This window comes from Trichechus manatus, unplaced genomic scaffold (assembly GCF_000243295.1).
Source record: "Trichechus manatus latirostris isolate Lorelei unplaced genomic scaffold, TriManLat1.0 scaffold00007, whole genome shotgun sequence".
In the NCBI taxonomy this organism is placed as follows: domain Eukaryota; kingdom Metazoa; phylum Chordata; class Mammalia; order Sirenia; family Trichechidae; genus Trichechus; species Trichechus manatus.
In genome coordinates, this window is record NW_004443943.1 from 19,142,651 (window position 1) to 19,168,946 (window position 26,296).

Sequence of the window (26,296 nt, forward strand, 5' to 3'; positions counted from 1 at the left end):
GTTGAAGATAACTTATTGAGAGTGATACTAAACATTGCTTTTGTGGTCCTAAGAGTTCATGGCTCACCTATGGAAACGTAAATGCTATTTGTCTTCAAGGAAAGTTTGTTTTGTTTTTTCTCCCTTCCCTGCACATAGGGTCCCCAATGAGTCATAGTCATCTCTATGACAGTGGGTTTGGTTTCATGGACAATTTGCTTTGTGTTCTCATATTCTTACTTGGAGCCTCTATATCTGTGTACAAAACTTACAGGAAATTTGTTATGTTAGAGACAATTTATTTTGTCTTCCATTTCTTTAGCAGCGTTTCTCTTACTTCCTTGTTATGTAGCGTATAGATAAAGGGGTTTAGAACTGGAATCACCACAGTGTTCAGGACGTGGGCAGCCTTGGTCAGATCTAAGGTGTCCTTGATTGAGGTGCGGACATGAAGGAAGATGGTGGATTCATACCAGATGAACACCAGTTAGATGAGAGGAGCATGTGGAGAAGGCTTTACTCCGGCCGCTGGCTGAGGGGATCCTGAGGATGGTGCTAATGATGAAGATGTAGGAGACCAGGGTGATGAGGCAGGAACTTAGAACGACCACAAAAGCGATCACAAAGGCCACGAACTCCACTGCCTGTGTGCTGGTACAGGCCAGGGCAATCCAGAGGGCGATGTCACAGAAGAAGTGATTGATGGCATGTGGGCCACAGAAAGAGAGCCCACTGAGGAAGGCTGTGGGCACTGCAATGGCCAGGAAGCCACAGACCCAGGAGCCCAGGGCCAGCTGTGCTGAAAGCAGGCTGCTCATGATGGCTCCATAGTGTAGAGGATAGTAGATGGCAAGATATCGGTCATAAGCCATGGCTGCCAGGATGAAGTATTCCATGCAGCCTAACGAGAAAACAAGGTACATCTGCAAAAGGCGGCCAGTGAATGATATGGTCTGGCTTCTCCCAAGGAGGATGGCCAGGGCCTTGGGGACTGCAGCTGTGGTATACCAAATCTCCAGGAAAGAGAGGTTACTCAGGAAGAAGCACATGGGGGTGTGGAGCTGGTGAGAAGTACTCACCAACACCAAGATAGCAACGTTACCACTGACTGTGAGGATGTACATCACCAGAAAAAGCATGAAGAGAGAGCTGAAGGGCCTGGGAGCCTGGAAAGCCCAACAGGAGAAATTCCTGGGAGACATTTCCATTGTCTGTGCCCATTGTGGTACTGAAATAAAGCAGGAAACAGAGACCCAAGACTGAAAGACTTTGAAACAAATTACACACTCCTCAAAAAATAAAAGTAAATGGATTCATGAAAGAGTGTCAACTGAATGTAGCTGTTCAGACATTTTCTTACACTTATGAATGCCTCTTCTGTACCTGGAGCAGTACCTGGTTAAAATATTAGTCAATTTAATGCAGCAGTGAGTCATTTGTTACCACCAAGTATCAGTTTAGGGAACTAATATGTAAATAATTTTATCTATTTTTGCAAAGAATGCAAATTTAAGATACAAGATTCAAACCCAGCCTATCTGCCTCCATCAGCCTATTCTAGGCATTACCATCTATTTGCTTCAGCCATAGATTACATCTAAACCCACAGGACTGACCCTTTTTCATCAGGACTCACTATTTTCTAAGTCAATTTTGTGCATTGTCCTTGAATAAAAACATGTAATTTTTTCTTTGTTCAAAAAACAAAAAAGAAAATGCATCCAGAAAAGGGAGGCCAGAGGTACAGAGACTTGTTAAATGAGTACAGAAGCCAGGATCAACTTCCTCAAGAAATTCTGATCTAATGGTTTTGGAGTAGGACCCAAGAATAGGTTCTTCGAAGGATGTATAGGCTATAATCTATCTGTAAACAGGCAGCACTTATTTGAAATAGCCAGTTGTTTCCTTGTTACCAAATCCTGGAAAACTATTACACTAAGGACGTGGCTTAGCAAACTCTTTCTCCAAGACAGCATGAGGTTAATTTGTGTGTGAATGTGCACAACTTCCAAATAAAATTCTACCACAAAAGGGTCCTACTTCAAAGACTTTTTTTTTTTTTGCAGCCTTAAATCTATTCCCTGATTTTCAACTTTGGGGGTTTGGGAGGGAATACTACCCTTATCTGTTGAGCTAGACCTACAAATATTCACTCTCCAGCATACTCAGGCTACAAATAATCTAATTTCCTCCTATTACCTTTTATTTATAGAGAAATTTGCAGCTCATAGACGAGCCTTGGTGGTGTAGTGGTTAAAGCACTCAGCTGCGAACTGAAAGGTCAGCGGTCTGAACCCAGAAGCTGCTCCGCAGGAAAAAGATGTGGTGGTCTGCTTCCGTAAAGATTTACAGCTTTGGAAACCCCTTAGGGCAGTTCTACTCTGTCCTATACGGTCACTATGTCAGAATCAACTGGAGGGCAACGGGTTTGGTTGCAGTTCACGAAGATTTTCATGCACATCCATGCTCATCTGAACCTCATTAAGGTGTTCCTTTCAGCCTTACTGTGCCCTACATCCCTTCAACATACCCTGGAACCTTTCTCCTCTTATTAAATCAACAACCAAACCCAATGCCGTCAAGTTGATTCTGGCTGATAGCGACTCTACAGGACAGAGTAGAATGGCCCTATAGGGTTTACAAGGCTATAAATCTTTACAGAAGCAACTGCCACATCTTTCTCCTGTGGCACAGCTGGTGGATTTGAACCACTGACCTTTTCAGTTAGCAGCCAAGTGCTTAACCACTGTGCCACCAGGGCTCCTTCAAACCAACAATGGGGCTATCAAAACCTCTTGGAATTATATAATAGCAGAACTGATCGATATTGGCTATGTGCCCTGCACTGTTTTAAGCACTTTACACATTTTATCTCATTTCTTCCTCACAAAAGCCTATGGAAGCAAATACTATTATTATCCCCAGTTTACAAATGAGAAAACTAAGGCACAAAGATATCACACAAAGTATCTGAGCCAGGATTCAAATCCAGATAATTCAGAGACTTAAAGCCATTCTGCTCTTCTGCCTCTAGGTTGAGAATCATTCCTAGTTAACAATTCTCATTTCTGTTAATGTTTAACCATTATTTTTCTACTCATGCTGGTGTTGGGTGTGCTTGTGAAAGAAAGATACACCTTCTCAAATTATTGTTTCTTATTCTTTTAGCTGAATTCCACAGGAACAAGGGAAAGCAAAACCATGCATAATTCTAAAGCATTTTTTTCAGTTTATAATTTCAAATTTCTCTCCTAGGAAAATCTTCACCAGGCTTATTAAAGGACTAAAAAAACCCTGATGTTTTGCTTCAATTTGTATGGCAAATCTTATTTTGTGGATACAGTTTACTTAAGTTAAAAAACTTTAAGTAGTCATTTTCTTTAGAAAAGTAATTACAGTAGTGCAGTGCTCCTTTTAAGGTTCAGCTATTTAAAGGTTAATAAACTGATTCAATTTACAAAAATTAATTCTATTCCCAAGATCAAAGATGTTGTGGGAACATTTATTGCATAAAAAGTGAGATACCAATGTAAAAAAAAAATGTATACATATATGAGGTAAATACAGACATACAAACATATATATATATATATATGGAGTCCTGGTGGCACAGTGGTTAAGAGCTCAGCTGCTAACCAAAAGGCTGGCAGTTCGAATCCACCAGCCGCTCCCTGGAAGCCCTATGGAGCAGTTCTACCCTGTCCTACAGGATTGCTATGAGTCGGAATTGACTCGATGGCAATGGGTCTAGTTTTGGTTTTATATATATATATATATAACTCTTTCCATGTACCCTACTATCACCAGAATATTTTATGCCTTTCTGGAGGGAGGCAGAAGAAAAAACAAGTCAGCAGACCAGCAGTGTTACAATTATCCTCACTCAACAAGACTACAGGGTATATGCAATATTCCAAAAACAAAGGCCCAAAAGGGGAATTTCAAGACACAATTTGAGGAAGGAAAAAGAGGAGAGAATCCAAGAGGAAATGAAAAGGAAAAAGTAGACAGAACTCACTAGCTGTACAACTGTATGCATGAAATAGTCTTTTTACTGGGATGGATCAGTGGTAGCCAGAATTATAACACTCTGCTGCTCTGGAGTTGGTAAGAGTAAAAATACATAAAACACAGCACACCATAAATGCTCAAATTTTAATTGAAGAAGTTACTTAGCCTCCCTATGAATCAGTTTTCTTACCTGAAAAATGTAGATAACAATAATATCTTATATGGATGTTATAAAGATAATATTTATAAAAGCACTTTAGTATACTACGGAGCACAGAGAAACCAGTATCCAGTTCCTGTCTAGCTGATTCCAATTCATGGTGACCCCATGTATGTCACAGTAGAAATGTGCTCCACAGGGTTCTCAATGGCTGACTTTTCTGAAGTAGACTGCCAGGCTTTTCCTTCCAAGGCACCTCTGGGTGGACTCAAACCTCCAGTCTTTCAGTTAGCAGCCAAGCACACTTAACTGCTTGCATGATCCAGGGACTCCATATGTAGCACATAGTAAGTACTAAATAAGTGTTAAATAAATAAACAAATGAATATCATTCCTCTCTGTCATCAAGCAGGAAGGTGGAGGCGGTCATATACTACGATATGGAAGTACTGAATGAACCTCAGTTCTGTTTTCATGAAGAATAACGGACCAAGGTAAAAATGAAGCATGCTTTACAGGGATTCAGCTATGGAATTGTGAAAGAAGAAAAGTGGCCAATAGATTGCTTTCAACTAAGTGGAACTGAAAGTATATAAGATATATGAAAAATTGGCAGCAATTATTCTGAAGTAATGGAGGATAGGAAAGTTGCTGGAGAACAAAAGAAAGGAGGGAAAATAACACACACATACTTAAAGGGTAATACATAAACTACTGAATAATCTATAGTCACTTGGAAAAATGAAAGGTATGAACAAAATTTCAATGGATATAAATGCTTTTTTCATATGAATAATTTTTATGATTTTCATAGGTCATCTACCCTTATATAAAAAAAATTTCACTATAAAGTGAACGATATCACCCATGAGGAACGTGCTCCTCAGAATAATCAACCATATGAGACCAAAAGGGAAGCATTTGCCCAAAAACACAGTTCAGAAGGCACGAAGGGGCAGGAAGGATGGGCAAATGGAAACAGGGAACTCAGGGAGGACATGGGTAGAGTGCTATCACATTGAGGGGACTGCAACTGATGTCATGAAACAAAATGTGTATAAATTGTTGAATGGGAAACTAACTTACTCTGTTAAACTTTCATCCAAATCATAATAAAATGTTAAAAAACAAAAACAATTTCATTTAAAATGTAAAGATAAAAGCTCGAAGATAGTACCTAGGAATATCGTTAGTGATAACAAATTAGAATATATGTAAAAGTGCTTTGTCAACTGTAAAGAAAGCACCACATAAAATTAATAGAAATTGTCAGTATAACATATGCATTCAGCCTTTTTTCGACAATTGTTTTATTGTTAAAAAAAATATAGCTTTACAAAATTTGATGAAACATTCTACCTACTGGAAATGAAAGCTTAGCCTGGTAGACAGCAAGCATCCAAGAAAAGTCTTACATTCTCTTTGTAAATTATAAATTGTGTCTCTCTATATAATGTTTTATTAATAGCAGCATACTAATGGAAGTCCACAGATTTATGCATAAAAGTGAGAAATGAAACAGAAACCACAATTTGTAAAAATATACTATAACTGGCAGTTTAGACAAACTGAGTCAAATTGTGACATGGAATACAAACTAGCTAAGCTCAAATTGTTTTAAACATCAGTTCATACAGACCCGTATGTTCCAAGATAAGACTATATACCTGTGCTGTCCAATATGGTAGCCACTACCCACATGTGGCTATTGAGCACTTGAAATGTTGCTAGAACGAACTAAGATGTGTTGTAGGTATAAAATACACACTGGATTTCTAAGACTTAGTACAGAAAAAAGGAAGGAATGTAAAATATCCCAATAATTTTTTATTAATTGCATACTGAAAAGACAATATTTTGGATATAGTGGGTTAAACAAAATATATTACTAAAATTAATTTTACCTATTTCTTTTTTACTTTTTAAACGTGCTACCAGAAAATTTTAAATTACCTATGTGGCTTGCAGTCTATTTCTATTGGGCAGTACTGTCACAGACAAATAGATTTAACAGTAATTCCTGTTGAAATTCTATGGTTCCAAAGTTAACACCACCAACTCTTCCAGCAACATGGCCAGTTTACAAATTTTGGCCAATTCCTGCCCAAACCCTGCTTACTAACTTCTACCCTAAAACCACCCTATGGCTAATCTCAGCCCCCAAAATTTTATTTAAGTACCCTAGCTTCCCCCCTTTTTAGGACACTTCTAAGACTCTGTCAAGGTGGTGCTACTCTCCCTTGCTTAGCAAGTCTAAGAAACCCAGCTTTGTATGATCAACAGTTTTCCCTCTGAAAAAGTTAATGAATAAGGGTTACAAGATGAAATAAGCTGTACTGAGGATGCACTAAGTTTAACAAACAGAAACAATGAAGTTCAACTAGAAAAACATAGTTTATATGTAAGTTGTTCTGTCTAGTAATTTAAATTGTTGTTGTTGTTAGTGCTGTCAAGAAGGTTCCAATTTATGGTGAGCTTATATACAACAGAATGAAACGCTGCCTGGTCCTGAGCCATCTTCCTGATTACTGGTATGTTTGAGTTCACCATTGCAACTATTGTGTAGTGCCTTCCAACCTAGGGAGCTCATTTTGCAGCACTATATCAAACAATATTTTGTTGTGATCCATAAGGTTTTCATTGGCTAATTTTTGGAAGATCACCAGGCCTTTCTTCCTAGTCTGTCTTAGTCTGGAAGTTCCACTGAAACCTATCCATGGGTGACCCTGCTGGTATTTGAAATACCAGTGGTGTAACTTCCAGCACCATAGCAACATGCAAGCCACCACAGTATGACAAACTGACAGACGGGTGGTGGAGTGATTTAAATTACCTAAATTAAAATCCACACCTGCAGCAATCTACGTTATTTTGGAAGAGTAAATCTGGTGGGCACTAAGGTCCCTGGTATGAGAACATGTTAGAAACAACAGGTATAATGCATCAACTTTATTAAGGCTTCTGAATCGTATGAACAAGCTAGAAATTATCTAGGTTTTTAGACTTCAATATGGTAGAACCCTTATTATTTTCATGATTTGACATCCAACTGACTGGGTCTTTAGAGCAGAAGTGGATGGGGTTTTAGGTCAGACACAAAGCAAACATGGTGATCTCAACTAGTTTTTTCAGTTTCAGGACTCAGTGAAGCACCATTTTAAAGCACAACATCTAAGGTAAACCTTCTAGCCTAAAGCTGATTATAACGTGGCAAATTAGCTGAAGCACACCAAGTCTCCCCAGGACACAGTGAATTACACCCTGTCATTTTGACTCCAATCAATGGCCACATTTAAACTCCAAAATTACAGTTACTTAAATAAGCCATATTTATGAAAAGCCAAATTTATCCCCTAGTCACTAAACAGAAAAACGTACGTATGGCTTGATTTTCAACTTTTTACTATTCTACATAATCTCAAGCAACTATATAAATAGGTTTTCTTCTTTTTGATTTCCACAGGCACACAAACACTTGGACTTCACCCAAAATACTCACCCATCCCACCAAAACTTATCTTAACCATTCCCCTTCAACTTTCCTGGTGTTCCTCACATCACTAGACTAAAAGACTTTTTTCTTAATCAACAAAGACATCACATACAGTCCAAATCTTAAGTAAACCTAACTATACAACATCAGAACAAAATCTTTTCCCAAGTTGGAAACCATACATTGATAACCAAAATACCACTCCGGCAGCATCTCAACATTAACATAGTGACTTATTTATCAATATGATGATACACAATTTTGCAACTTTTTAGCAGCGTTACTCTGATTCTCAGCATGCTTAAATTTCTTTCAGCCATCAATGAATGCTCAAGAAATCAAATGAAATTCATATTAACAAAATACAATTAAGAATGACTATTGACAAAATAGTATTTCAAAATGCAAGTGAAATTTTTACTTTTCGATCATTCATACTACTCCACCATTACACAGTCTACTCGAGATGTCTCCTACTCAGTCTCTACAGGGTGCATATATATGTGTGTGTAAGTATGCAAAAGAGTGAGAGATGTGGGTATGCGTTTTAATGCAAAAATTATAAGCACAGACCCTGTTCTCCAGCCAACGTGCAAGTATACTACCCCTGGTGGGTCAAGATGAATTGTTGAACCAATAAGACCCTTTCGTGAATTCTATGGAGTAAGAGCTATAGAGGTTTTTGCAAGACATATACCATAAAGAGATGCTCTCATTCACTCCCAGGGACTGACCTCATATCAGTTCTACTTCCCCACATTTAATAACATGCACGCTGCCCATTTTTACTTGAATAGACCCTAGGTACTATAACTCAGAAAACCCTATGGACCACAATAGTCCAAACCATTGTGCGTGGGATCCCCATAACTGGGGGGCAACATTGTGGTGAAAGGGGACTAGGTTGCATAATCCCTCTACAAATCTCCCCTGTCTCTTTTCAATTGTCTTTACTTACTGTCCAAGCAGAGGATCCAAAGAGGCTTTGCTTGCCTCTCTCGGTTTCCTGCACCAGCATTTTCCTGACAATACAACATTCATATAGTACTAATGGGGACAAAGACCCAGGAAGTGGGAATATTCTTATCAGTAGTTTAAGAATGAGAATAGACAACAGCAGTTTTGATTTCTTGGGCTTCAAATGACAGATCCCAGAGAGAAGACAGCAGCCTGGTGCACTGGAAATACCAAAGAGAGAATGGGGAAGACCATCTTCTCCTCTCTCCCCTCAAATCTGTTAATGGATACAGGCCTTTATGGAGAAAGGTATGGGAAACACAGTTTCTTCAGGTTTTAGCTGGGGCATGAACAACTGCCTCCTCTGCCATGAGACCAGAAGAACCAGCTGGTGTCCGGCCATCATTACTGAACACTTTGATCAAAAATTCTATAGAAAAATCCTGATCAAAAGGGGGAAAAATGTAGAATAGAATTTAAAATTCTCACAGAATTCAGAGTTATGGAGGCTGGATGAACCTCTGAAACTACTGCACTGAAATAATCTTCAAACCTTAAACCGAAAATATCTCCTGAAGTCTTCTTAAAACCAAACAACAGTTTAGCTTAACTAATAAAAAATGTCTGTCTTGAGCATTGTGCTCTTTTAAGATCTATCTATATGGGATCAAACTGACAACAGTAACTGGAAAGATGAGCTAGGAAACTTAATGGGCAGTGAGTTTATGGTAATGGAGGAGGAACAACTCAGAAAAGGAGGGTCAGAATGGGTGCACAACTTGAAGAATGTAATCAATGTTACTGAACTGTACATGTAGAAATTGTTGAATTGTATGCTCTGATGTGTATATTTTCAACAATAACCAAATTATATATATATATAAAAACTTTTAGCTGGGGCAAAGCCATGAAAGAAATGAAAAAAATGTCCTAAAAGTAATGTTTTAAGCATAACTGAGCTCAGAACCATCTTGTACTCCTTCATACCCTCTATTCCATCAGTCAGCAGTCCTAACAATATTTTCCTTGGTAAGGTTTCTCAGTTACACCTTCCTGGATTTGTGCTAAGCCCAAGATAACTATCATAGCCCTCTCGCCAGCTTCCCTGCCCCTCGGCAGCACTGTGGCAGGCACACAAACTTCTCCAATCCACCTGCCTGGTCTTTCTAAACATATTTTTATTATACCACTACTCTGATTACAATCCTTAAGGGCTCCCATTGCCCACAGAATCCACATTTCCAGGACAGACATTCAAGACTCTATCATGATAAGCATCATCAGTCTAATTCTAAACTCCATTTTGCATCCTTATCCTTATTTTACCTTTATCTCATCTTTCTCATGTATTTTTAATCTATGTAACCTTGTGACACAGTACGTACAAAGACATCTTAAATGCTTTTTAAACCAAATGGAATCTAGTACAATTTTTTTTCTTTCTCCTAAGAAACAACCAATTCATCCTTATCTCCCAGTAAGACCTAAAGGTCTCTTCCTCAAATCAGGAAGATCTGCTCAATAGCCCCATTCATAGCTCATTTTTCTTTCCTCATTTTGGATTCCCATTCCAGCTAGCCAAATCCTATCTAACCATCAAAGTGAAGCTACAAGGATCCTCACTATCACTTTTACCAGTCTATACCAAATTATTCTTGCCCCTCCTTGACCATTCCTGGCAACTAACACATCATTCAGTCTGACACTTGTTTTCATATGATGCTCTATTTCACGTGTGTTAGTTCCTGAGGATAGGATTCCGATAATTTGTCTAATCCACAATAACTAACACAAATTCAAAGAACATAGTATTTATTTTATACTTACTGGATTCAAAGTTCTGTTAACAGAACAGTCACATAGAACACATACATGAATCTCCATAGATTTATAATATAATAATAACATGCAAGAGTATTTAAGAATTTTACACAGCATGGATGGTTTCTATAGCTGTCTCTATAGCATACAGATCTACAGTACATACTTTTCCTATATGTCTTTTTATAATCCTGACTACAGTGAGAAGCCATTGAACTAGACCATTAACAATATAAGCAATGCAAATTATGCTGAACCCACCGTCTCTTTCTTTGATGATTTAGAACAAACGTGAAGTATCTTACGGGCATCATGAATATTATGATCACACCACAAGATGACTAAGAGATTGAGTTTTGAACTTGCATATGACACTCCCTAGCAGAAACTTCTTAATATAAATCCCTGATGTCAGCTTGCCTATGGCTTGCTTGCATAAAATTGGAATATAAAATGGTCAATTGCTTCACATCCTGGACAGTATAAAATGGCTGCCTTTGTGAATATTTAATTATTGTAACAAAAGCTGAAGCATCCTTTTACCTAGCTTTGTCCTCTTCACTGAAATCTTCTTCACTGTCATTCAATGTCCTTTGACATCCCAGTATTCAATACATTCTCTATTATTTATGTTCCTCTAACAGAATGTGTCACTCCAACCCCCTTGTCAGCTTCAACTCTCATTATATTCCACAATGTAAAGGAATATATTCACTATCAAGAGATTTTTCTTCCTTTTCTCCCTATCCTAGACCTTGAATTTTTGACATTAAACTATAATTTCCTGCAAGTCTTTCTCTGTGTTTCATTTTCAACAAAATCTAGGTCTAAAGAACATCAAATATCCCATTGTATTTTAAAATGAAAAATCTCGTGTTACACTTGCATGATTCACCTGCTTTAAAATAGCTACTCTGGAATAACATTTCATATTCTGGATTACCCCAGAGTTGACAGGCCAAATAAAATCATCTACACTGGCAAATAAGCAGAAGGTAGGTAGTAAGCTCTAAAATGTTAACTAAATAAGTCTGCTAACTTTATATGACCTCCTGTCTCTGAAGTATTGATGAATTCAAGGTCAAAATACGATAAAATCAATCTCCCCACCCAGCCTGCAAATCTTCTAAAATGCTAAAATTATAATGTCTTTGAAAGTCTATCTTTGCTTAAAATTAAGCCAAATTAAATTTGACAACCATTGCAAAATACTATCAGTTTCATTAGCATTGTAAAATATTCAAAGATTTAGCTTGTGTTTTTGCAACTTAATGGCAACTATTTTTTAAACTAGATTCTACTATTTTAATAATGACATTGTATAGGTTTAAATAATAAAATCTTTTCTTTTCTTCTGGATTTATTTTCCTCTTTGAATGAGCACTATGACAACAGGGGCATCTGCTAAAACTATCATATAAAACAACCACCACCCCCAAAACAAACAAATAAAAACAACAAAATCCAGTGCTTTTCTGTTTTAACTTAGGTATACGTAGAACATGATGCTGAAAAAGAGCTCAGAACTGGCAAAAGTCTGGTCAATTGTTCTTACCAGGTCTTGATGTCTTACACCTCAAACAAATTGTATTCCAAAATGCTCTTTAGTTAAGCTGATTTTTTACCAATTAAAAAAAGAAAAACAGTTAATAGATGATGGTTAGGTTTTCACACTTTTGTTAATCGGTAACAAAGCTCCACATACACATACACACACACACACACAAAACCCTACAGCATCTAACCTACCAGCCACAGAGAAAGATGTCGCAGTCTGCGTCCGTAAAGACTACAGCCTTGGAAACCCTATGGGGCAGTTCAACTCTGTCCTGTAGGGTTGCTATGAGTTGGAATCGACTCGACGGCAACAGGTTTTATCTCTAGGTAATAGAATTATGGGCAATTGCAGTTTTCCCTTCTTTATGTTTTTGTGGGGTTTTTTCTCCTCAAGTTTTCAGTAGTGAACATGGAGTACTTCAAAAATCAGAAAAAACTTTGAAACTATTTTAAACAGTGAAGACTTTCATGGAGCTTTCCCAACTACTACAGACAAATTTAATCATTTTTTCCTCTGATTTAAATACATACGCTTTGTTGTGCATATCATGCTCCTGTACATTTTAATAAATGTCAGGGATCTCTCTGAGGACAGGATATGGCTCAGCTTTAATCCCTGGCCTGACTCCTGGTAGCAGCCAGTTAAATGTTTATAAAATCAAATTACTCTTACATTGCTAGGTACATGAAAATGACCGATAAATACCTAGTCAATCATTTGTTAATATAAATCTTTAAACACATTTAACAAATATTTACCATTTACCTAAAATATTCCAGGCATTATCACAGCTTTTGGGGACAGTGCTGTGAAAAGGTCCTGGCCCTGGTGGAACCTATATCCAGGGTGGAAAACAAAACATAAAATAAACCAGCTCATTTCAGATGGTGATAAGTGCTATAAAGACAATGTAGGATGAGGAGAATCAGGGAAGATCTGGGGAAAGAGTGCAGCATCAAAGGCCTATTGAGAGAGGGTGCGTGACATGATAGGAGGCAAGGCAAGCAGGTGTAGAGGAACGGAACTGGGCATGGAGTCAAAAGATCTGAGTTCCCATTCCTGCTTTGTTGCCTGACTAAACCAAAACCAAACCCATTGTCGAGGGGTTGATTCCGACTCATAGCAACCCTACAGGACAGAGTACAACTGCCCCATAGGGTTTGCAAGGCTGTAATCTTTACGGAAGCAGACTGCCACATCTTTCTCCCGTGGAGCAGCTGGTGGGTTTAAACTGCTGACCTTTTGGTTAGCAGCCAAGTGCTTAACCACTGCACTTGATCTTGACCTTGAAATGAGTTTGAACGCCTGAGGAATGAAGTTATTTGACTACACAACAGTCTTAAGCATACAAAATCAACACACGATGTTATCTTCCCTTCATGTACATTAATTCTATGATCACTTCAAATGACATAAAGGCTGCTTGGTGCCTATTTCTGTTTTTTTCCCCTGAGATCTGCCAACAAGGACTTATAATATTTATTAATTTTAAGAATTATATAGCAGTATTTCTGAGGAGAGAACAGCAAGCTTTATTCCAAGATTTTAATGTACCGTATTATTTTAATTCACTGGTACCTTTCTAGAAGCCCTGGTGGTGCAGTGGTTAAAGCGCTTGGCTGCTAACCAAAAGGCTGGCAGTTCAAACCAACCAGCTGCTCCTTCGGAGAAAGCTGTGGCAGTCTGAGTCTGTAAAGATTTACAGCCTTGAAAACCCTATGGGGCAGTTCTACTTCGTCCTATAGGCTCGCTATGAGTTGGAATTGACTCGATGGCAGTGGGCATGGGTAGCACTTTTCTGTTTCAAGTTGAGATGCAAATATTAGAATGGTTTAACCTTACGAAGTTTACACGCCTAGCACCTGTAAAGAACATTAAAGGATATGAAAAGTAAATGTAGCAGAATGGAAGCATAACAGGTGAAATGGGGTATTTGAACCCCTGCAGAACAAGTCACCCACGAGGTATTCACGTCAGTTGTGGAAAATTCATTAACCTCAAAACTATTACAGAATTTCCTAATCAGTGGATGGGATTTACATTGTTAAGTTTCCTTTGGCATCTTTGCTTGCTATCGTAGTCCATGTACTTCAGCTTTTGGGTATTGTATTATTTTTTATGTCCTTCTCAAAACAAAGGCAGCTAACAAATACAGTGGACCCTGGATGCCAAGCATTGGCCTCAGTCTTTTTACGTAAGTTATCTTACTTAATACTTACACATTCTTGTGAATTAGGGAAAATTCCTTGCGAGGCTGGCTACTACTGCCAAGCACAGCAACCTCCCCAAGAAAGCCCCCCTTGAAGCTGTGGTGTGTTTCTACAACCCTCAAGATTCAAACCCAGGACTCTATCCTGAATTCTATCTCTGACAACTACACTGGCCCCTACAAAGCCGGGCAGTCATGGCCCCCAGACAAGCAGTGGTAAGTGCTTCAGATTAGAGCCTTGGTAACTGCAGAACTACCGAAATTAACACTTGTAGAAGTCAGGAAATTAATAATTTAAACATTTCTCCCATCACCAACTAAAACGTTCACAGAGAAAGGAAAACTCTTACACTTGCATAGTGAGTCAATCATAAGCAGAAAGAGGCAGTCACAAATCTACACTATTCTTATGACATATGTCTAGACTCCCTAAGCCCTCAGAGCACCAGGCCTGGCTTTCTAGGGTAGGCGGCCCTCGTAATAACTATACAAAGAGCCTTTCATTTCTCTTCCATCCCTGCTAGATAGAACTGTCTAGCCCCTCTCTATTTCCAGATGCCATCAGCCAGGGTTTAATACTGGACTCCTGAATATTAATAAAAATTATTTCCTCTGTTAAAAAGTAACTAAAGAACACAATAAAATTCTATGTTCTGTACTTTTTAATCCTCATAGTTGTTATTTACAAAAAAAATTAACTAACAAAAATCACAAAAGATCTCTGTTCACATTAAGATGAAAGGAAAGAAAGCCTCGTGAGAGGGCTTTAAGAATCATTCACACATACAGCAATCAGTTTGAGCTGAGAGTTACAAACCACAGGTAGTATGAAGTTTAAAACAAAAAATCACTCCTCCCCGCATATTAATTTTCCTCTTGCCTTCTCTAGCTCTGGCTACAATTACGATAGTTAGGCAGGCATCAAAGAGCCCTTGGTGTTCCTAGAACACCATCTAACTTGCAAAACACTTCGTACACATTTTCTCATAAAGCAAACCTAGACGCTGGGCTCTCTCTCTCTCCATTTTTGCAGATTGGGAAAAAGAATCACTGGGTAAGTGACTTGACCCTGATCACCAGTGACAGACTGGGGTTTCAACCAGTGTCTTCCTCATTCCAAGCTTTATAGGCTGTCCACCACATGTTCCCCTCCATCTAACTCTCTTTCCTCCATAAAATTCAAATGCTTCATCAAGCTTTTCAATTGTAGTAAACAAAGCATAATCTTTTGACACCTGTAGATCATAATGCAAAATCACCTGAGAAATGGCAACCAGAGACAACTGGACAAGCATTATGCCTCGAGCAGCCCTTCAAAAGGTAGCAAAATAGGCCAACCAATGAAGAAAGCTACTTTAGAAAAATAGTGTCTTGTCAGAGAGAATATCGAAAAACATTACATTTCTGAGTGTATATTTTTGTAGCAACTCACTGCAAGGTCATGAAGAGTTTATATAAAGCTAACTACTTTTCAATAAGCAGTTCTGAAGCATACAGTTTATGTTATTAGATTAATATTTTCAGTAGCCTAGAAAATCTTCTAATATTTCCTAACCGACCCATCTTTTAAATTGAATATACATAATGTGGCTTTGCTAGCATTCACATTAACCATTCATAATAGGTTCTGAAACAGTTTGTGGGGTTGGGTGGACCTTAAGTGGTTTTGCATTAGAGTAGTAGTTAAGAAACCAACTAGAGAAGAGTCTCCAATTTTAAATCTAGGTCATACTATCTGCATTCAAAAGCAAGTATAAATTAGATGATTTATATTTATTCCTGAAAAGATGGTTTAAAAAAAAGGAGCACAGATTGCATGAAAAATATTGTATGTTTCCTCAAAATTTATGAGCATGTGTATTTTTTTAAAAAATAACTTATATTCCTACTAATTAATGTAGGGGATTTCTTCCTCTTCCTCTGTTACAGATAATCTGCCAACAAAATTAATGCTAAATTACATTTAACTAGACATATACCAGGAAATACAAAATTTACTATAATCACTTTCAGCTTGGTAGTGGGGGAAGAGAGAGAGGATAAAGGCAGAGATGCCGACAGACAGAAAGAAGGAAATAATTTCAAAATATTTTTTTCAAAAATGCAAAATAAGTAAATAAGTAGGGAAAAATATCGGCAACTGTTGAATCTAAGTGGTGACATATGTATGGTTACTGTATTTTTCTTCCTCTATTTTTATAAATGTAAAATTTATTTAAAATATAATTTTTAGGGTATATCATAAAGTCATCTGCACATTTATCCCAGTCTCCTATACTGCAGTGTTCACTAATGTCCTGGAGGTAGTATAGCCTGGAGGCAGACTGCCTGAGTTCAAATCCCAATTCTGCCAGGTACTGACTATGTGATCTTGAGTAAGTAATGTAAATGTGCTGACCTTCAATTTCTTTACCAGTATAACGAGGATAATAATAGTCCTCTGGCTCAAAGGCATTCCAATGAGAAACTACATGTAAAGTGCTTAGCATAGGGCCTGTAACATAGTAAATGATGGATTACTACCTCATTATGATGACCAGAGGTTCTGCATGATCCTGAGGGTACCATCAGACAGGGAAAAAAAAAAAAAAATGACACTACACAGGAGTCTGGGGATATTTAGATTGCACTGTATCACATGCTAGTAATCAATCCTTTGATAGTCTCTGCACGATCTTGAGGGTACTTTCAGACAGAAAAGAAGAACAGCAATAATCTTAACCCAACATTTATAGGGGTTTTACCATGGGCCAGGCATTGTGCTAAGCACTTGATATGCAGTTTTTCATTTGCAATTTAATGAGGCAGGGAACTATTATTATTCCCATTTTACAGACGAAGAAGTTGAGGGTCAGAGTGTTTATATAATTTTCTCCAGATTATGAAGCCAGTAACTGCAAAAGTTGGGATTTATACCTAGGCAATCCACCTCCAAAGCCTGCTCTAACAGAAATTACCCACATAAACCCGGGCAAGTCACTTCACATATTAGGCCCTTTATTTCCTCCACTGTAAAATGAGAAGAGTGGTCTGGAACAAATGCTCTAAAAGGTCCCCTCTAAATATGTCTTGGAACAACCATGCTATTTCAGCCCAAATTCACTCCATACAAAAAACATCTCTGCTCTAGTCCTTTCCCATATCTAGGCTTTTCTATTTTATACAAATAAAGAATGATGCATATGAATAATTCCCCTGGTGGAGTGTCTCACTGTTCTCAAGCTCTCTTGGTGGGAGGTATATCATTGGGAGACATCAGTCTGATGGAGAAAAGCATTAGATAGTTCCATCACTAAGACCTTTGGAATATAGTCCAAAGAGAACCTGACTCAAAATGAATTCTACTTGACATCACTAGCGCTACAGGGAAGTTAAGGATACATACAGACAAAATTAGGCAGAGCTCTCAGGCCTGAGTTAAAGCACTCCAACTCTGTGGACCTCAGTTTCCTTATTTATATAAATGAAGTGGCTTTTAGATACAAGTAATTCCTAAGGAAGCAGCCACCCCAGCCCAGGGAAATACTCAACCTTACTAGAATTAGGAAAGAGTAGTAAGGAAGTACAAGCAGTTTGAAAAACCACATTCAAATACAGTTAATGCTTTTGCAATATAAACCACAGAATTACAGCTCAAAAAACCCTATTGTGCTGGTAGAAACTGGCAAAAAAGAGTGAAGCAGCATTGTGGTGGGGGGGGGAAGGATTTTTTTAAACGTTAAGAAAAAAATATAGTAGATCCTATTGAAAGCCCCTTTTAGCTCAAAGTATGTGAAATAAAAAATAAAGTTGCTATTCTATGAAATAAACTCTTCAATTTAAACCAAAAAATCACATCGCCAAAATAAATGAATTTAAGAAAAGGAAAAGTACTAGGGCTAATTAAGATATTTTCTCCCTGTTTTAGAAAAATGAAGGAGCCCTGGTCGCACAGTGTTTAAATGCTTGACTGCTAACTGAAAGGTCAACAGTTCAAACCCACAAGCCGCTCCACAGAAGACAGATGTGGCAGTCTACTTTCATAAAGATTACAGCCTTAGAAACCCTATGTGGCAGTTCTACTCTGTCCTATGGGGCCGCTATGAGTCGGAATCAACTTGATGGCAGTGGGTTTGGTTTGGCTTTTTTAGAAAAATGATTTAAGTAAATGCACAAACATGCAAAATTCTGCACACAAGACTCAAGGTGTTTTGTTTTTGTTTTTAAACATCCTTGATATAGTTATCAACACAAACCAAGTCTATTAATACTGTAACTGGGTTACTCTTTCTCTGGTTCTAACATTGCTTCAAAACACTGGAGCTCCATTTTAAGTAAGAAAAAGAAACGGGACATGAAGTGCATACAATTCTTCCTGCAGCCAAATACATAATGCTAAATTTTCAATCAAATCTCTCCTACAAGCCTTTTGGCCATTTTTACCTACTCAATAGCACCACCAGGGATTAAAAGACAGGAGGCCATACTCAATCAAGTCCCCCCATTAGCATCCCTGGCAAATGGTTTGCAGAGAAACAACTGACAATTCCCACACTACTATTTGGGAAAATTTTGTAGATTTACCCTCTCCCCAGTTCCCATTTCAGGAGATAATTAATCAAAAGCTAGTATTCAACTCCGAGAAAAAGATAACTAGATATGTCTACACAATCAGCTCTCAATCCCCAAACCTCTCTACCAGATTTTAGGTTATCCTCTTAGGCTGGACTTGAATGGGGAGCATCAGAATAAAAAGAAGGACTGTTAGAAACAGAGGGGCTCTCCTACCAAATAAGACTCACTGCCCTACCTCCTCCAAAATAAAGCACATAAAGAGAAATTTCAGAAAGCAGATTCCTACTTTTCTCTACCTACCAAACTAACCCCATTTTGCAGTGGCTCTTAATTTTATTCAAATAAACAACCCTTAGAATAAAGGTAAGAAATACACCTTAATATTGAAATCTTACATGCCTGAAGAACCCCTGTGAATATTTCATGAGGTTATAGATCTTCTCCCATTAAAAACTCACATACACACAATGTAGGGGTTTTGTGGATCCCTCTGAATCAGCAACATTAAAAAACCCTTACTATGGCTTAAAGAGGCATACGCTTCTCAATAACCCCATCTCGTCCTTCATGGATGGGCGCTACCCTAAATGTCTGAAACGTAAAAATCAACAAAATGAAGGCTCTAACTGCACCTGTCAAATTAAACTACCTCTGTCAAATTGTCAGCTCAGCCATCTTTCAACACTGCTCAAAGGATCTGTCTCATTTCCTTGACCATCTAAATTGGATCTTGTTCAAAGCCCTCCATCTCCTTCCTTTCCCCCTTTCTTTTTAACTGAGCCTAGAAGCTGACAGCCAAGTCAATTTATAAGTGATGGATGTGTTTGCCTGAGAGCAAAAGCCCCCAGTAAACACTCACTCTCACTACCCCTTTCAGACCTACAGTGTCCATGATACTGACAACTGCTGTGGCAGTGGGCTGGATCAGAAAACAAGAACAGAAATAAGGACACTCTGCATTCAACCTTTTGGTCTGGGACACTTCCTGGGTTTTCTACTGGCATTTAACACCAAGACACAAGACTCATTTTTCATTAAAGTTGCAAGATTTTCACTTTGCCCAGTTTCAAATGCTGTAATTGATCTGCACTGTCTTCTTAAATAACGCAACCGGTGAAGGACACTGCAGCTTTAAATATTTCAGTGCTAACTAGCAAATAGACTCCATGGCAATATGGCCCTGAAGGTCGTGTCCTATTGTCTCTTTCCTCTGCAAAAAAAAAAACAAACAACTTCTAAGTCCTTCTATGTAACATAGGAAGGGTTACCTCCCTAGAATTTCCACTCTTGCACCCGACTCCCTTACAGAGTGCCAGTGTTTACTGGAATCTCACACTCATAATTTTCCCGGCAGGGCCAATATGCTGATTGTTATTAATGATTTCAGCACCTTAGTGAGGCATAAACCCATGTGTTCACATTAGTCTAATTGAGCATAGGCAACTGTCTGAAATGCCACCACTCAAGGGATGTTAACCTCTTCAATAGAAAAGCCAGGGGGATTTGGGAGTGGGCAGTTTTCAGGCGGCACCCTGAGCCCGGGATTGCATAACCTGAAATGTGTAGCTACTTAAAAACGATAGGAATCTCAGCCTATTCATCCTGGGACTATGTCGGCACCCTGCCATACACTTGCAGCTTTACTTGTCAAAGAAGGTCAAAATCAGAGGCCCAAGCACGGTGAAGGAGAAAATAAACTAAAAGAAAAGGCCCTTTTCTCTCCCGCCAGGGAGCATTAATACAATTCCTCCAGCAGTCACAATGTTCCCCACCCCCGGCCACGGGAGTTCAACAGCCCCAGTGAACAGGAGACTTTGGAACGGGGCGGAGGACCTGGACGTCACTCTTTTTAAAAAAAAAAAAGAACATAAACTGGTGGAAGATTAAAGGACAGGGAAGAAGGGTCAAAGGGAAAGCGGTAGGAGAAAGGCGGGGGTGGGTGCACCCAAGCATTACCTGAAATGGCAACAGATTGTTACCATTATCGGTCCGGAAAGCGTTATCCTCCATCCAGGACTTGGAGGTGAGCGGAGCCGCGCGGGGGAACTTGGGCGGCGCGATCACATTGCTGGAAAACGGCTTTTTGAGCGGTGAGATGGGGTTGAGCGGCGAAGGCACCCCGACGCCCACGCCCACGCCCACACCGACCGCCCGGCGAGGGTCCCGGCCCGCCTGCAGGCCGCCCCACGGGTTGGACGGCGCGCTCCAGGCAGCGTTCACACTCTGGTGCGTGTTCCAGCTGGATGAGGCGGATGAGGCGGCGGCGGCAGCCGCGGCAGCCACGGCGGCCGAGGACGAGGACGGCTTGCTGGTCATGATGGGCTGGTGGCCGTACGCCGCGGCAGCGCTCCTCTGAGCGTAGGGCGCCTGGCTAGGGCTGGCGGGCGACCGGCGCTGCTGCGGGGGCTGCGGCTGCGGGGGCTGCGCAGGCTGTGCCGACTGCGGCGCCGGCGGCGGCTGCTGGTGGTGCTGGGTCTGCGCCAGGCCGATCTGCGGGGAGAAGGTGCCTCCGAAGACTGGGTTGACGTGGTGCGGGAAGTTCTGGAAGAGCATGGTCCCGTTGACTGGGGTGATCCCCTGGAAGAAGCTGTCCTCCACCGCGTTCGTGGTGCCCGTGGACCAGGTGCTGCCGAAGGACGGCGACAGCGACGCGCCCGGAGCCGCGGGCTCCTGAGGCGGCGGCGGCTGCTGAGGGGGTTGGTGGAAACTCAAGCCCGGCAGGAGCGGCGATTCCATCTGCATCTTGTCCGGGCCGTTTGGGGCCGGTGGGGCCGCGGCAGGGCTGAGGGCCGGCACTGCGCTGCTGTCCTCCGGCTTGGGGGTCTCTGAGGAGAGGGGCGTGGACGGGGCTTCGGCTGCGCTGGGCTCGGGCTGGGGCTGCTGCTGCTGCCGCTGCTGCTGGGGCTGGGGCTGGGTTTTGCTTTTGTCCATCAGTAAATCATCCTGCATGGTTTGCGCAGCTGAAACGGGAAAAAAGAGACGCGTTATTGTCAGTGTGATCATTAATGCCCTTCACTGAAGCGGGCGGGTGTTTTACTTGCGAAAATCCAGTGCCACCGCTCCTAGCCAATTGCAATGCAAATCCATAATCTCCCATTTAGAAGAACAGTTCGGGCTGGGGGAGGTGGGGGAGGGGGCTCGCGCTGGATCTCTAAAAATACTGTGATAGCGTCTTCACCCTTTCTGGTGTCTTGGTTCCTTTTCTGTATTAGTGAGAGATGTGCTTATAAGACAGAAAGACAGCAATTTCGCCACGTCTCTTTTCCCTTCACCGGAACTCAGAGTGTTCACCCTGCAATGAGAAACTGATTCTGGTTCCTGTTTTTTCCCAAGCACCACCCTCCCCTAGTTATTTGCATACGTCAATAAATACTGCTGCGTCCTTCATCAAGGTTAAAAAGACAGCACACACGACCCTTTCTTCCCCCTTCCCGGCTCCAGCACTTTAAAGAAACAGCAGTCTTATCCCTCTTGATTAGCAAACTGCCTTCTTGCTTTGCTAATTGTTTCATTTAGCTGCAGCGAACCACAAGGGGGAAAATCCTTGGCATTTGTCATGAGGACTCAGCTGCACAATCATTCTCTGGTCTCCCTGTAGCTGCAGCTATACTCCATTTTGTTAGAAGACATTTTTTTTTTTTAAACCTCTTTTGAAGAGGTAAAAACTTCCTGAAACGTTTGGAAGTGTTTGCTTCGTGTTACTCTAAGGTTTATGGTTTTTATCCTTATTCTCCAATTTTCTTGTCTCCAATTCTGCCGCACAAGAGATTTCTTGATGTCTGGTGCTTCAGCTCTCCCCAGGAGCCTGAGAATTTCTCCGCAGAGTGGAGAGATGCTTCTGGTTGGATTTGAAGTCAAAAAAAAAAAAAAAAAAAAAAGAGACAGCGCGAGAGCGACAGCCTGTGTGTGTATGTGTGTGTGTGTTTGTGGTGTCTGTGTGTGAGTGTGAGATGGAGAGGTGCTTAAAAATCCCTCTGAGATTTAAGTAGACAGTCAAGATATTTCTGGGGTTGCCAGATTTTCATTTTTGAATCCTCCTGCTGCTGCCTTTGTCACAAGACATTGGCAAATTTAGAATCCATTCTCTTATCACTAGTATTTGCAGTGAAAGATTAGGATTTGAAGACCCTGAATTACCATATGCTAGCAAAAGTGTTAAAAATAGTATGGTACAAAGCCCTGAATTCTCATACTTTGTAATTATAGTGCATTGCCAACACTGCTTTATTTAGCCATATAAGGAGTGTATGGTATTTTCCATTTCGCATAGAAGGGCTATATTCACCTCTGCCATACAGCCTGTGTTCTTATTAAAGGATGGAAACAGTCATCACTCAATACCAGCAGATTTCCACACATGTAGTTATCACTGAGTTAGTATGTCCCTTAGAACATGTTAATTGTTTTAAATAAATGATTACAGTGCGGAGACTCTGCAAACAAATATTTTTTAAATTTTAAAGGAGCATATGACTAAACATGTAATTATTTTTAGACATGATTCAGTATAATTGCAACAAAGTTAATATATTTGATACAGTTGCTTAATTAACTCAGATATTTGGAGAAGTATCTTTCTCAGGACCCTTGTGAAAGGGCATTCAGATAAACAGAAGCTCTGCCTTTGGCCGTTCTCGTGATAATAACTGTTGTAAAATAAATGTATTAAAAGTGGAGATGCTACTACTCTTAAATTATTAGGAAATGATGTCAGACCAAGAAATAGGATTAAAAGTAGTTCTACTGTTTTATTAAAGACTAGCTTTAAAATTGTTAGCTGATATCTTTCATTTTAAAGTTTTATACATAGACAAAACAGTGGGCTCAAGAAAATGTTTCACAGCCACCTTACTCTCCTTTCCACTCCTCACTCCTCTGCCTTCCCTCCCCTCACCAAAAAAAAATCCAATATGATATACATCACAAATTGCCAGGTACTACCAACAAAACCTACTTAGGTTGCTTTTATGTTCGTTCCTCAGTTCCATTGGTCTAAAACAATGGCTTGGGTCAGTACTGTAAAATATGACACAAAGAGGCAAGCAAAGCTTGGTTTCACATAACACAAAGTTCTATTGCTGCCAAAGGTGATGGTCATAAAAAGAGATGTTTTTATACTTGGTTTAAGAAGTGCTGCAGTAAACCATTACAATATGGGATTTGAGTTGCTTCCAGTGGGCTAAAATTGTCTTTTACAATAGCCATATCATCATGGCTGAAATATGCATTTGACTATAATTTAATATCATCCAGCTTTTCAGGTGGCTTATATCAATGCGTTTTGTTAATGCCTTCAATTTAAACTACATGCTCTTCATGGAAAAATAAATGTTGTACTATACAAAAAAGCCAAAAAGTAAGCTAGACCCAGAATATTTTATAAGAGCTGTAATTAATATTAATACACTTTTAAATTTAAGAATATTTATCATACCAGGAACACCCATTTATCTTTTCAACATTCCTTAAAGATACAAATTTCACTTTTTGAATAAATTCACTCTGTCAAGGTCAAGACCCACCTATAACAAATAAGGCCATTTTAAACAAAAGGTAAGCAGTAGATTAAGATAATATTTACAAAGTAAATATGCAACGTTTCTCAGTTATTGCCTGTATAGCTTTTTTTTTTGCTTATTTACAGCAAAGTCCCAGAAATAGATACCTCCTTCCCCTCCCCCATCACACACAATAGATCTTCCTTTACATGCAATAACCCAATTTCAAGTAACATGTTCTTAATAGCAGTTACCTTTGAGAGTCCAGTTTTTAAGGATCGATGAAATTTAAAAGTGTACAGTATTTATTTTCTTCTTTCAGGTTGATTATGTGACCGCTCTGGCAAAAGCACTTTGACAACTGTAAGAAGAGAGGGCATGCGCACACAGGGAACTGTGGGGGCTGAAGTCCTTCACAAGGTACTCTGCCAGACTTCAGCACGTTCAGCCAAGAAAGGAGGAAGCCTTGCAATTACAGATTCCAAGGGTAAGAGGTTGTGCCCAGATTATATTATATCCTCCTAACCAATCTAAATCATGAGTTGTTGAAATGAAAAGAGGAAAAAATAAACTGGTTTGTCAAGTTAATTTAGAAAGCACGGTTAAAAGAGAAACTGGATTGTAGGACTCAGAATAAAGACATTCAGCAGAGCTACCTTAAATGGTATTAGAATGGTAATGACTAGGTAGCCAGCAAAAAGAACTCTACTAGAGCTACAGAGATTGGGATGGGGAGGGAGAAGCAAGGAAGGGAGGACCACTGAGGAAAGATAAATACCTGAAATCTGACCATACTTAAAAAGAAACATTTTTAATATAGAATAAAAAATACATTAATATTAAATGTATTATTAATCTTACAGGTCAGTGAAAAATAGAATTGTCACAAATTTTTTTACAACTTATCCACCAACATATCTTTGTATTTGAATTTTCAATGGAGGCACAAATCATTTAAGATTTTACCTGACAGGCTGTGAATCAACTCACCTCTTCATTTTTAATTGTCAAAATGAATTATTTCATACAATGATCAATCAAATATACCTCTTTCTTAAAAACAAATACTATTTGGTGGAATATTAAATAATAATTTGATATGTTTAGTATTTCACTGCATAGGACAGTGATTTCTTTATTCAAGGCAAAAAGTAGATAACAGTAAAAAAATTTTTTTTAAGTTTTTCCTATCTTAACCTCATGACTCCAAAGCTGGAACCTTACAACATATTAACATCAACGGTTATTATCTATAGCTTCTGAGAACAATAGTTCAACTCTGGGTTTGCTCAGGCAGGCAGAAAGTACTTCTTCTGGGATTTGGTTCAATGCCATTCACCCAAGGGGTTTAGAGTAAATGTCAGTTGATGATTATGCTGATTGAACTTGGAACTGAAAATCGTAAGCATCATTTAAAACTGTCTTAATTTTTCAACCTACAGACTGGGAAAAAATTTTTGGCTACAACAAATCTGATCAGCATCTAATCTCTAAAATCTACAAGAACCTGCAAAACCTCAACAACAAAAAGACAAATAACCCAATTAAAAAATGGGCAAAGGATATGAACAGGCAGTTCGCCAAAGAAGACATTCAGGCAGCTAACAGACACATGAAGAAATGCTCACGATCATTAGCCATTAGAGAAATGCAGATCAAAACTACAATGAGGTATCATCTCATCCCTACAAGGCTAGCATTAATCCAAAAAACACAAAACAATAAATGCTGGAGAGGTTGTGGAGAGACTGGAACACTTAATCACTGTTGGTGGGAATGTAAAATGGTACAACCACTTTGGAAATCGATTTGGCGCATCCTTAAAAAGCTAGAAATACAAGTACCATACGATCCAGCTATCCCGCTCCTTGGAATACGTCATGGTTTGAATTATGTCCCCCAAAAAATGTGTGTATCAATTTGGCTGGGCCATGATTCCCAGAATTGTGTGGTTGGCCTCATTTTGTGATTGTAATTTTATGTTAAAGAGGATTAGGGTGGGATTGTAACACCACCCTTACCTAGGTCACATCCCTGATCCAATGTAAAGGGAGTT

The 26,296-nt window shown here is 39.4% G+C and overlaps 2 protein-coding genes across 7 annotated transcripts in view; both read right to left on the reverse strand.

Annotated features, from left to right (window-relative positions):
• The window catches only part of CPEB3 (cytoplasmic polyadenylation element binding protein 3), a 221,316-nt gene that overhangs the window by 142,923 nt on the left and 52,097 nt on the right, over positions 1–26,296 (reverse strand). For 3 of the 6 annotated variants that reach the window (XM_023740003.1, XM_012557949.2, XM_012557941.2), the window contains exon 1: positions 20,699–22,364. In XM_023740003.1, the coding sequence (XP_023595771.1) occupies positions 20,699–21,745 (1,047 nt within the window). In that variant the 5' untranslated portion in view covers positions 21,746–22,364. Of the gene's footprint in view, positions 1–20,698; positions 22,365–26,296 lie in introns of those variants that run through there. The other 3 variants (XM_023739998.1, XM_004369929.2, XM_023740006.1) reach the window with 3 other exon arrangements.
• Positions 284–2,321, reverse strand: LOC111822254 (olfactory receptor 6F1). The gene has a single exon (XM_023740014.1). The coding sequence runs from the start codon at positions 1,185–1,187 to the stop codon at positions 447–449; it is 741 nt and encodes a 246-aa protein (XP_023595782.1). The 5' UTR covers positions 1,188–2,321; the 3' UTR covers positions 284–446.

Bases quoted from the DNA above. Each gene is read 5' to 3' on its own strand.
- LOC111822254 (XM_023740014.1), bottom strand. From the start codon at position 1,187: ATGGAAATGTCTCCCAGGAATTTCTCCTGTTGGGCTTTCCAGGCTCCC.